The sequence below is a fragment of the Oenanthe melanoleuca genome, chromosome 1A (genome assembly GCF_029582105.1).
Source record: "Oenanthe melanoleuca isolate GR-GAL-2019-014 chromosome 1A, OMel1.0, whole genome shotgun sequence".
NCBI classification, from domain to species: Eukaryota; Metazoa; Chordata; class Aves; order Passeriformes; family Muscicapidae; genus Oenanthe; species Oenanthe melanoleuca.
Window position 1 is genome coordinate 54,822,793 of NC_079334.1, and position 13,880 is coordinate 54,836,672.

At 33.6% G+C, this 13,880-nt stretch overlaps 1 protein-coding gene across 2 annotated transcripts in view; it reads right to left on the minus strand.

Annotated features, from left to right (window-relative positions):
• Positions 1 to 13,880, minus strand: part of TBC1D22A (TBC1 domain family member 22A) — a 131,433-nt gene that overhangs the window by 86,663 nt on the left and 30,890 nt on the right. For both annotated transcript variants that reach the window (XM_056513655.1, XM_056513647.1), the window contains exon 9: positions 594 to 703. In XM_056513655.1, the coding sequence (XP_056369630.1) occupies positions 594 to 703 (110 nt within the window). The remainder of the gene's footprint in view (positions 1 to 593; positions 704 to 13,880) is intronic.

Consider the following 13,880-nt stretch of genomic DNA (forward strand, 5'->3'; position numbering starts at 1 on the left):
AAAATAGATAAGAGTAAAAAATAATAAAAAATATAATAATAATAATCATCATCTATCATTATTGGACTCCAACTTGCTGCATGTGACAGAAAATTGTGCCTTCATTTATAGCTTTTCTACATAGAAAAAAATCAAACACTCAGTGAAGTAGCATAAGTATCAAGTTTTAAATGCGTATTTTAAAAATATGAAGATAATTTCAGGAACTATTAAGACTGCAATCACTTATAGGCTGCTATATTAACAACTTAAAAATTAATAAATAAGGCAGGTTTTTACCACCTCAGTGAGAGGTGCAACTATTCTTCATGCTTGGCAACAGATTTGCAAAGCATGCATCTAGAGCTAGAGCTCTAGAACATCAGACACAATGAAACATGCAGACATTTTGACAAAGAGAAGTTGCACAAGGCTTTTTTTCCTCTTTTCCTTTCTCTCCTTTCTACGCCAAACTCGCAGTGGATTTCTCCAATGGGAAAATCAACTTCTCCCCTGTTTTTCATAGATGTACTCTTTCTCAGCCTTAAAGTAGTTCAAAGCCATGGCATCAATCAGTCAACTCCACTATGTACAGAAAGAATAAATCAATTTACCTGAATGCCATCAAGCAACTTGCTCATGCACCAGTAACTGTCAGCTTCTATGTTCTGCAGCACTTCTTCAGGCAGACTGGAAACATCAAAATTTTCCACTTCTTCCTCTTCTGTTTCAGGAAAAGAGAGAGAAAGATAAGTTAGCAAAGTGCACAGAATAAATAAAGCAAGATTGAGGAAAATAATTGAAAACAAAGACAGCCACCACTTATCTTCTAGTCAGAAACCAACGCACATTTACTTTAACAGGGACTAAATGAATCATTTATTGCTCAACTGTGTCATCTAATGGCTTTAAATGTTAATGAATACTTAATTTCTTGCAGACTGTGAAAATCTCAAATCATGCCTGGTTAACCAGAATTAATATATAATAAATTACTTCATTCTAAACATTTCACACCTGAAAGAGGATCAGAAGCACTTTGAGAGCCCTCAAGCTATGTATGAACAATCTCTGAAGATGACTATGTTTGCACCATGCACAGAGTGTGCAAATATGTTGCCAGTCTTCACAGGAGAAAAAGCCCTGAAAAACACTTCTCAAAACCACTGAACTTTATTAAGAAAGCAGACTACAGGTTTTCAAGGAGGATTTGTTTTTCAGGCAAGTATTTGGAATTAGAAGGAAATCAAACAAAAGAAAACAGATGATCCTTGCTCCCCATCCCCCAAAAACTCTTTTTTTGATATGTTACATTAGCCTGCACTTTTCGATTCAAATGTGATGTATGATGACCAAGGAGCTACACTCTGGAAGCACCCAAGAACTCTTCTAATAAAGATGACACAGCATCACAAAAGCAAAGTCTCAAACAAGCAAGTGGTCAGTGATGTCAATGGTTTCTGCTACACTTTATTGAGGAAGTTAAAAACTGACACCGAATATCCAAATGAAATTTTAAAATGCCTCCATTTTGACAACAAGCTCCAACTAAGGAACATTTGATTAGCAGAATGCTATGCAAAATCATAACCTACATATTTAGTATTTACTAATTTATTTGGGTATCCACATAGTGCAAAATGCTTCTTTTTCCCTGCAGTTTTAAGGGGAAAAGCAGTCAAGCTCCATGTTGCACTCTCTTTTTTTTCTTTTCTTTTTTCCCCCCTCTTGTTTTTCTTTTTTTTTATTTGGATTAAGAAATAAACACACTAGAAAAGTTTTGAAAGAAACACCACAGGGATTCCAGGAAAAAAAGGAGTAAAAATAACAAAAAAAATGTCCCAAAAGTACATAAGTTATTATTTGTGCTTGAGAACAAAATTGGAATTAATGGTCTTAAATAACTTTAAATTTATTTTCAATGAGTGAAATCTGAATGGACAGTAATATAAAAACTGAATAAAAGAATGTGGACAGAAATAGCAGGCCTGTGTGTGCAGTATCTGGGTGAGAAAAGATCATTGCCTAAAACATCCTAATTATGAAGTCCTACAGGAGCATTTCTCATCTTCTCCAGTTTCCTGTGGAGATCTTTATCATGTTATCTATACAATTGTTGAAGACAGTGGTTGCCTGGAGGAAAAATATTGTAGCATGGAGTCTATGACATGTAGATCTGAATATATGCATTGCTGTCAGCATGGTATTAGCTCTTCTTTACTCACTCCCAGGGCTTGCTTCTGAAACATCCCACCAGGCAAAAAGACTAATTTTTTCCAAACAGTTATAACTGGATCCACTCACAAAGGCAGAGACATTAGGATAAAATCAAAACTTAAAAAAATATTGCTTACAGCTACTTACAGATTTAGTTTCCCAATGACAGCAGAAAGTAAACATCCTAAACAGCTTGCTTCCATTTAAAGTAGGTTTTAATTCAAGATTAAGCCTAATGATGGATGATTTGATTGAAGGATGATTTTGATTAAGTTGTTCAGAATGTTACAATTAAGTTCACAACTGATCTCTGTCTTTTAGATGTAAAAGACTTCTAAAGAGTGCTGGAATTTTACCTTTTCAGCACAGATCAAGGGTAAAAACAACAACAAGCAACAAAAAAGTAGTTTGCATTCAGAATTTCTCTAAACCTGTTACCAACACCAAAACTCAGACTTTATAAAGTGTGAAAAAAATAAATGTAACTTGATAGTTTTCACACTTCATTGCACTGAGCAAGTTCCGACAGAAGATAACTCCATGAAATAAAGCACACATTCTTTCAAATGATTATTTTAATGAAACAAACATTTAACTGAGTTACTAATGTTTTAACTGTAGCTTTTTATCTTGAAATTGTTTCTCAACACCCCAAATCAGCAAAACTCAGATGAATCCACTGGAGTGCGAGGTAGGGGATAAAAAGGGTAAAAAAGGCCTAATGCTGAAACCCAACACAGACTGCAAGATCACCAATAAATTGTCATTGCTCTTTACAAACACCCAGTATACAAAATAACACATAAAAACATTAGAGCAGTTAATTAATTGAACATTTTTAAATAGGGAGGTTTTTAGCACTAATTTGTGTAAACGTAGAAAAAGCATTACCATATACAAGAAGTCCAAGTTACGTATCTCTTGCAGCAGGGCAAGGAAACCATTCTGACCACAGATGCTCAGGTTTCTCTGTATAAAGCTTACTTTGCTGCAATCTACTTCAGATGTTGCATCTTCAGGCAAACCTTACATAAAGGTTACCATCCAAGTATGCAAAGTACAAAATCATACACCTATGATTACATGCAGAGGTGCATAGTAATATTTCCACAGCCAGATCTTACATATTCCACTCCAAATTCAATTTTCAAAAAGCCTTATGAAATACTGCTGACTAAGGCAATGTTTTTCTAAGAAGATCAGGACATAATAGAGCTTTTCAATGTAAATTATTTCAGTAACAATTGACTAATTAAATATGTATATTACCATATCAATGTCTCTCATTGAAAAAGTCCTAGTTAAATATTAATTTTGATAGAAATAGCTCTTGAGCTGTTAAGGATGAATCACCAAAGTAAAACCTTCCCTTTTCTTGGTGGTACTGCAGTAACAAAGGTAAAATTTGAAAAAAAAACTTAATCATCTCATCAGTCCAGGCTAAGGTAAACGTGACCTCACTGCATTTCAAACATTCCCCTATAACCAGTCATGTTCTCACATACATGATACATTGACAACTTGTCTATTTCAACATGCTTAATAATCTTATATTTGTTTTCAGTTCATCTTCCACAATTTCCTCCAGATGCAATAGGAAGCAAGATAAATATCTTGATACATCCATATAAGAAGGATGTTTCAAACATTAATAGTTATATTTTATTAATATGAATTCTCTAAATAATTCTACTGTGCATGGTGACTGTTACAATCTTGTGTGACCTGGCAGACACAGTGAATCATCCTGTCCAAAAACACCCTAAACTTGATCACATGGACTGAACTTCTAGGCTCATCAAAATTAATGTATGACCCTGCAAGTATTCTGAATTTGCTCCATCACAAAAGAGTAGACACTTCATATACTTTTTCTTTAATTCCAGATTCTGTATGAAAAGTAATCAGTAAATCATTTAGAGAGTTCCTTAGTGGGCCTACATTGCCTGCCAGTAATATCTTTTCTACCCAGGCTTTTTCTTGGCTAGATTTTAATGGCAAATATCTTTTTTTCCTCCACACTAAATAATCCAGAATTTGCATATTCATAACCCACAGCACATATATACACAAATAGAGAACTACTTTTAAGGATGGTAAATTTACTTGAAAAATAGAAACTCAGGTCATGTTGCAAATTAAACAAAAGACATCGGTTCCTCATAGGCTGCAGACTGAGATTACTGCTCCACATACCAGACAGGAGGAAGATTAAAAGGTCCATGACCAAAACAGGGTACAAAGGAGAATTAAGTAAAACTGGTGGTACCAACTGGTCTTTGACTCACAAAACTTGCATAATGCCAAATACAGGACTGAGAACCTCTTCCTCACAAGTGAGCAATCAGCCAGAAAATGCAGTTTGAAATTAGAAGAAAGAGTAGAAGTCACATTCTTCAACATGATATTATAATGAAACAGGAGCCTTCAAAGTTTGCAAGATGGTAGCTCTTCTTAAAAATGGATTTCAGTAACAATGAACACAATGTTCTTCTCATAGTATTCACTTCAATCGGTTTGCTACTGTCAACCAAAACAGCTTGCCAGGGAGAAGCTGTGCATGTGACACCAAATTAAGGAACTCATAATTACCAACCAGTATGCATGATGAGCACAGGATGCTGATGAGTGTTTTCTCAGAATGCCTCAGAAAGGAATTCCCTGAGAAATCCAAAAGGTGCTTGGAGAATAGGAAATTAAAGATTAAAGGTGGAACATGCCACCCACATTGCATTTTAATTAACTAGTTTGTGCTTTATCATTTAATTTTTTAAAGCATCAACACACATATCCACAAACACACAGAGACAAACACCAGGTGTGGGGCAAGAGCAAACTGCACTGTGTTCAAAGTCTAAAGAAAACCTCAGGAACATAGGCCTTCCCTGTGTTCAGGTATGGGATTGATTAGAGAGTTATTACAAACTGTCATTCTAGCACTGGAAAAGCCTTCAAAAAGAATGTACAAATTAATGTAGTTTTGAAAATGAACTATTTATTGGAGATGAAAAAAATCAACTTCACTAAGGCTATAACATATTTAAGAGATAAAGAAATATTTATAAGACAAAGGTATATGTATCTGCATATGCATGAGTGAACTTTAAAAGTACTGAAAATTAGGTACTTCTTTACTGAAACTATAAAAAAAAAGAAAAGTCAAAAAAAGAAATCGTCTTGCATTTAATTACTTAACAATAGAAGGCTGGCAAAGAGAACTCATTTGAACAATTTCATAAACAGCAGTGTGTTTAATACATTTCCTGGATAACATAAAAAGCTCAAAGGTTCAACTCTAATTTGGGCAAATATAACAGTAATACAAATTATCCAAGAACTTGTATGTAAACATAAAAACTTCAAAAAATTCAGAAATTTAATTTTTCCTGTGACTGAAGACTGAAAAAATTGCCACTGTCACATAAGCTCATCAACCATGTACATATGACCATAACTCTGTGAAAGTGTAATTTCACTCACTCATTAAGCAATTTTTATTTTAACCCATTAATGTCATTGAATGGCATAACAAAATAAGTTCTCAAAGAAAAATGGACAGCAGAGGAAACAACTGTCTTTCAGTAACAACACTGGCAGTGGCAGTTTGCTGCAACCCATACTGTGCAATATCCAATTTTCAATTGGATACATATCAATATTCTTAACCAAAATTACATGCTTCCATGTTTTGTAATCTCCCACATCATTCACAGCTAACAAGAAATCCACCTAACAGATTCCTTATTTGCCACAGAAATTAAGTAACATCCGTTATTTCTGGTTTTTAGCAAAAACTGCAAATACTGAATTTGAAGAAGAATATTTGAGGAGAACGCACCCTGCAGGAAACACTACTTCTTCTACTGCTTAATTGCTGAATGCATTCCTTAACTACCTTAATCTGCTGTGATTTACACTTTCCTAAAGAAACTGCTACTTATGCTTCTGAGACAGAAGAGCCACAAGGCTTGCTTTTTTCATAAAATTCAAACATTTTTAAGTATTGTATAGGTATTTATTGTCAATATAAAGAAATAATCAAACCTTTAGGGAAAAAAAAGCCTGTTCTGTCTTTTCAAAAATAACAGTATGATCTCTGATTTTCTTCAACAATGTTACTGTAAGAAAGGCAGTCTTTAAATTTCAGTCATACTGCAGTAAATTTCATGTCATAATTAACTAAAGATGGAACACTAATCAATTCACAAATGTTTTTGATGAAAACACAATTCATAACTCAGTTTTTTTAAAGTACTGGGTTTTGTCAAAATGAATGTGCTATAAAAGCATTAAGTACTTTCTGTTTCTATGAAATAATGCAATGAAAGCCTACAGAAGAAAAACTGTTTTACAAGAAAACTTTTTTCCCCTTTTCGGTTATTGTGCTTAAATACATAATTTTTCACTTCTGCTTTAAAGATTTGTTTTCCACAGCTTAAAGTAAAAATTCAAAATATCAGATTTCTCAAGTAAGAAACAAGCAAAATACCACCACACTAATGAAAAACCCAATGACTTCATTACTATGATTAAGAAAGGTTTGCATTTAAACTACAAGCACAGCCAACTCAAATTGAAGTTTCTGCACACAAACTTCTGACAAATTTATCTGTATTGGTTTGACATCTATAAATGCTAACTAAGCATGTGCATCACTGAAAATAAGACCAAAAATTTTTCTTACTATTCTTTTTAAAGCACTGATCCACTTAATTTGAAAGCCTTTTCTTAGATCTTCAGCTCCTACTGATCTATGCAGCAGGACTGGATTGTTACACTTCTGGCATTTGTAATGCATGTGGTCATTGCTTAAGCAACTCTTCTTTTAGCTTTTCTTCTCTACTTCATAATAAACACACAAAGCTGTGATATTTGGATGTCAAAAGCCACTTTTAATGGCATAAAAGCCACTAAAGTAATTTCCCAGTTTGTTGGAAAGGATGCTTGAGAAGACTTAGCTCTGGAAGTATAACCACCTCTGTGCTGCTTCGCTATAGAGATGATCACTAATTATAACTATATGGAGACCATGGGGAGAGGAGAAATACGAATGCAGAAGCCAGAACTAAAATATGCTGCTCCCTTTGGAATGCACATCTTTCCCATAGCTATATTTATTGCAATTAACTTCCTTCTTCACAAGTCTTTCATTTTTATACTAAAGACATCTTTTGATTTCTCTTCAGTTTTAGTTTACTGCTTCTACCACTATTCAAGATATTTTTTTCATTTATTCCCATGAACCAACATTTCCAGTCTGTAGTTTCAAACATAACACCCTTCATTAATGTCTCATTACTTCCTCATAGTATGAGTCTGTTAGTTTCTTAATTGCCTTCAAAAATTAGACAATATAAACCACAAAATGTATTCCAAACTTGAGAAATGCACTGTTTTTTACATTAACATTCATATTATAAAATTAATTTCATCTTTAAAATACTGAGAGTGTGCACTAAGCATCTTGAAATAGCACATCATCTTTAAACAGATAAATTTGAAAATTTAGAAAAAAAAAAAAAAACAAACAAAAAACTAGTAAATCAAGATCACTCAAGACAGTACTAGGAAGCAAAATAATAGAAGAGCAGGTTGCCATATCCCAAATCTGTTTGTTATACTCCCTAAACTGCTAAGCAAAAAGTAAATGCCATTCAAAAATCCTTATCATGAGCATGTGTCTTTACCCAGCTAAAGCACTCTCAGTGCTACCTGGCACTAAACAGACCTTTGCTTTGCTTTGTTTCCCTTCTTCCCCAACATGCTCTTATCCCCACATTAGCACTCATATTCTTCTCCGATCCTCAAGATGAGTGCAGAAAGTTAAATAATTAAATTTATTATGGGCCTAGTTTCCAGCCAGTTTAACTGTCCCAAGGAAAACCAATGCGGACCAAAAAGAGAAGACAGGAATGCACATTTTGGGTTGGAAAACAAAAAGCAAGGCCACCTGTTTTGACAGCAGAAAGCCCTGCTTCAGCTGTGTCATCTAAGCACACAGCAATCAAAGCCTTTTCTGACCCACTAAACCTAATCTGGAAATACTCAAATATGTGGCTCCAGTGTCAAGTTTAAGAAACAAAGAAGTGAAGCTAGAGCAGGCAGGGTACAGTGACCTCTTGAAAGAACAAATGGGATCTGGAAGATTCCCACACTGCACACAAGAATCCAGTTCACACTGTCTCAAGCCCTCACAGGGAATAAAATACATTAATGAATAAAATACATGCAGCAATGCAATAGTACTACTCAACTACACTATACAGTTACTTGTAGACATAAGCTCAGCTGCTCTTTATTGACACCTTCTCTCAAGGTTACTATATTCTAAAACATGGCATAATTGGGTTAGTGCAATCAGCCAAAAATCCACTGATTAAACTCACCAACTAAAGAAGCAAATCACCTCATTTTATCAAAATCTACAGAGAGAACTTATGCAAACAGGTCCACTCATATAGTTGATACTAAAAGCCACCACAAAATTCCAGTAGGTTCAGCAACTAGGGAAAAACAGTAGAGAATAAACTCTACCACAAGCAAGTCACACACACAAACTGTCTATCTGAGTAAAGCTTAACTAAACATAGGACTTTTATACTATTGTAACTACATTGAAAAATAATCCTTCAATTTAATACTTGTATAACTCTAAGCCAGAACAAAGTGCCCACTACAGAAAGAGTCCACTGCAACTAAAAAAGGTTGCAACAAGTCATGCTAAAAGATAAAGATGAATCTGTCCATGAAAATAAGTAAAATAAATATTCAAACACAAAATAAAAGGATCAGAAGATTAATAGGAATTTATAGTTCACTAGTTCCTATCAATCAATTCTCTCCATTATACAAGTTCTGCCAACATATTTTCCCTTCTTCATTGCTCCCTTATTCCCTAACCCCTCACAAACTAAGCATGAGATGTCCCCTTAATACTATCCCTATTTTCCTTAGTTCTGTTTGGAATGCCTCCAAGTATCTTGCTTCATGAATCAACCCTAGACAGAACAGTACATCATGACAAGCAGTGCTAGCTGACAAACAATTCAAAGAACCCAGTGCTAGTTATTTTCACATGGATTCTCCTACTTGTTTAAAGCCAATAAAAGGATGTAAAATAGTAAGGGTTATTTATTCAATAGGCCTGAAAAATACTATTATATATTAATAAAGACAATGGCTCAGACAATTTGAATAATTCATTTTTTCTTAAGTGAGACATACAAAAAAACAAATTAACAATTTAAAAGTATAACCTGTCCAAGTACTGCAAAAGCATGCTTTTTAAAGCACTAAAATTCAGGTCCATATTCTTATTGTCTTTTGTTTCCATGAAATTTACCTGAAGGAACTTCAAATTTTTTTTTCAAAAACTATGACTCAAAAGTACTTAAACTAATGGAAAACATTTCTAACTGCTTTCCCACTGCAATCAAAATCACTCCTGCCTCACAGCACAATACTTCTGTGTGTGGACTCAACATAGGTTTTTGCTTACTTCTGGACCTTTCCATGGTATAAAGCAGGAATCATCAAATTGTAAAACCGAATTCAAATACTGTTTGTCTTGCTCACCCAAATAGTACAGATAGCAATACTCCATTTAATTATCAAAGAATATTTCATGGAATATTGCTCATGTTTATGATAACTTGAGTCAACTTTCCTGATATGACTATTACTATAAAATCATGAAAATATTAAGAAACAGCACTGAAATATACCCTTGTACATAGAAATTATATTACTGGCAATTTGCATTAAGGAGAAAAAAAAAAAAAAAAAAATCAGTGCGATTAAATGGGACTTGTGCTATGGAATTTTTGTTTGACAGAAAAGTGATTTAAATTACTGTCAATAGTTTTTCATAAAATTTTAGAAGCAGCTCTATTCTTAGTAATTTTACAACTTGCAGGAAAACATTAAAATATCAATTATGCTTCATGTCCCTGCTTTTATGCAAATTCATTTTGTGTTTCATAAATAATTTCAAAAATGTGCAAATAAAGACATTTTAACACAATATTGTACAAAACCTTTTATTTATTTAAGCAAAGAAAAACATGAAAACAATAGAAGTTTATTACAAAGTTTAATGCCAAAATTAAAAGAAAAGTTGAAGAGCATACTAAAATTGCAAATAAAAGTTTTGCATCTCTCTCGAACTGAAGAAATCTTTCATATTCCCAAACCTCAGTTCTGGAAAGTCTTTCACAATTTCTCCCCTGGTAAATCAGAAGGCAGAGAAACTTGAAGGGGCCTGGGAGAAGGAGAAGCATCCAGTTAATCCAGTTATAGCTCTTTGTTATTTATAAAAACAATTTGTCATCCCTCAATTTCAGTCAGTCTCTTCTAAATAACTAGAAATATGTTACATCTTTTCCATTTCTCTCCTCAAAACCTCAATGTATAAGTCCTATTCATAATTCTACAAAGACTAGTGAATTGGTAGAACTGAAAAATAAAGGTCTAGAAATTTAGACAGCAGGATAAATTATCTCAAATTAATTTATACACCATAGTAATCAAGGCTTAAGCTTGGTTTTGTAAAGGAAATAATGCATGCTGAACAAAATTTTACCTTATAACCCTGTAAGTATGAAGAAAAGCAGCTCCCTAAAGTCAGTGGGTTAATACTCTTTGCTCTCTGGCTTGCTGTCACATCATTCAGAAATTCAGTTTTATGTACATGCCAAACAGAGCTATTTATTCCACAAAAATTAAAATTCTCCTGAAAAACAAAATCTCTGCTTAACTAACAATTTTTCATATTTTATAAACAAATACTGAGGAATTACCTCAGATACAGCCATGATAAAGTGATCCAAAATTTTACTTGAATTATACAATGAAAATAACAATTTTTGATACAGTATTCAAACTGTGGTAAATAACCTAAAATTAACAGCTTAAAATACAATTATTCACTGTTGAAAAGGGGGAAAGGAAGACAAAGATGAGACTGCATGCCATAAGGGCAGGAAGATTTCCTGTAACATATGAGGGGGAATGAAAAAAGTGGTAAACAAAGGAGTTACAGAGAGATGAAGGCATTTTCAGGACCAAAGAACCTTTCTTTAATCAAAGCAGTCAGGGAATAAATCCTATCCTATTTTTACTAGGATTTGGGACTAGATTAATTATCCCATAAGTCATAGCAGTATCAATTTAAAAAACACTAGGTAACAGAAGTTTCATTTAATGCCATCTACAAAAGGATTTAAGATGACAAGAAAAGAAATACTTACAAAGGTAAGATTTCCCTTTTCAAAGTTCTCAGCTCATGAGTTTGTAAGCATCATCAACTTGTCCCAGGCTCCTCTATTTCAAGAAGATTGCAGACAATATCTCAATCGCTGTTCCAGTCTTCAGCAGCCTCATTTTTCTTGTCATTCTTGATCCAACATTAAATGACCAAGTGCTACAATAGTTAATTTTCTGCCCTTGAATTCCTACTAACTGCTAATTTTCCTTTGATCCAATACTCTAGGCATCTTAGCAACAATCTGACATGGATCCTTATCATGGTGGGACTTCTCTGACCCTTTCATTTCTCTGGATGGTGAATAAATCCAGGTCCTCTTTGGGGTTTTAGATATACACACAAGCCCAGTGAACGACGATGTACTGGAATGTCAGATAAAGTGAAGTGTAGGTGAGTGAGAGACCACAAGTAATTGCACAGCACAATTTAACACTAGGAAAGAATGTAGCTACATTCTGTAGTTCTCTACAGGAACTCAGGGAAAGAGGAAGGTGTATAAAGAACACATCTGAAGCAACTTGCAATAAATAGGACTTGCAATCCAGAGCAAAATTTCCTTGTCTACATTAAGTTTACAAACAGTCACATTGTATATCTTGTCCCATTAACAAAAACCCCTCTGATGCATCTGCAGGGATAAGATTCATTTTGACACAAACTAATATGCTACAAACATGGAGGTCTTCTAGGATAAGTGCCCTGGCATTAGTTGGCATTTGTTCTGACAGCACATGTTACAACACTATTATGTCATGCAGGAGGTTAGAAGTAAACCCAGAATAGTTTTCCCACTCCTCCAGTGTTTGGATTTCTAAAGAGGCTGTTAACAAAATAACAATGATAAAATAAGATTAAGTACCTCTAGCATTTTTTATGAAGAAGAAAAATGGAAAATTTAAAAAAAACATGTTGAGAATAACACATATGATCAACTGGTATAAGAAACCTAAGGTTTAAAATTATCCTCCTCCTCCTAATTTAGACCAGAAAATCAAAACTGAAATTACTGTATTCCAGCAGGGGCCAGTATCTACCTGCTCTGAAATTTTCTTTAATTATGGCTTTTCCTCTCATGCCTTGGTTTGACAAGTAAGTTTTATTTAGCTGAAAATGTTACAGCATTCTGCTTTTATTGCAAACTGGAAACTAATGAGACATTACCAGATTACACTTTCATCATACTGACGGAAAGTTTGAATGAACGTCCTGAACATTTAACATACTCAATTCCTACATTCAATAACTCAATATATTCTAAATGTATGAAACTGTGTACTAAAATTGGGTACCTCAATCCATACTAAATAATCAAAACATCTATGACTTCAGCCTTTATATACAAACCCAAAAACCTACTTTATGGCATTTAGATTTGAATGAGATGTAAATTAGCATTCTTATCTGTGTCATTTGTATCTTCAGAAGTTCCTTAACAACACTTTTCCAAACAGTTTGCAGATGTCTTTAGCAGAGCAAAAAGACTCTCGTCACTAGAATAACTGTCACACACTTGTTATGCAAGATTAAGGGCTCTCTCAGTTGTCATAAAGCCAAACTAAACATGGCTTTCCTCCCACCAAAATATTTGACAAAACTGCAAATGTGTTTAAAAATTACCAGGATGTACCATCAGATGACTTAATCAGCACAGATTTATAACTAATGGCATTTTTAATCATAAGAACTTATTATTAATACTTAATTCTTTAGGACTGTTTTATCTACAAAAAGAACCTAAAATAAAAGTATTATTAGTTTCAACTGTATAAATTAGGATCCAAGTAACTTAGAACTGCAGCAAAAAAGGTTTCAGTTAAATTAAGAAAAATACAAAAACCAATAGTGAAAATATTGCAATAAATAAAGCACTTATGTACCAATATTCATGTAAAACCAAGAAATGAGATCTAGAGCAAAAATCTGAGATAAGTACAGAATGTTACTGAAGTAAACAAAAAATGCACTAACAGCAGTGTGAACATTTTTTATAGGAAAATTCTGCAATTCTGTGTTTATTTCTACATAAATTATTAAAGCCCAATTCACAGTGTTAGTTTTGAATCCTATAATTTTATTACAGGATTTTTGACATGCTTCATAAATGCAGCATCCCCATTTCATTTATTCATTCTAACTTGAGTGCATCACTCACTGTAACTTGAACATATTAGAAAGATTCAAATCAAAAAGCTATTTAAAGAAAAATCTTTGGAAGTTTTTATATGTCTCATGGGGAAACAACTGCTGTAATAACTTAGCCATGACCATGGCTGTACTGAAAGAAAACCAAACCTTCATTTTGCTGCTTTTCTTATGCTACAGATAGTAGTTTTTAAATGAGCTCACAGAATACAGTTTTCTGAGCTTCATACATTTCCCCCAACTATCTTTTATGGTTGAAAGTTTTCACATTTTGTCT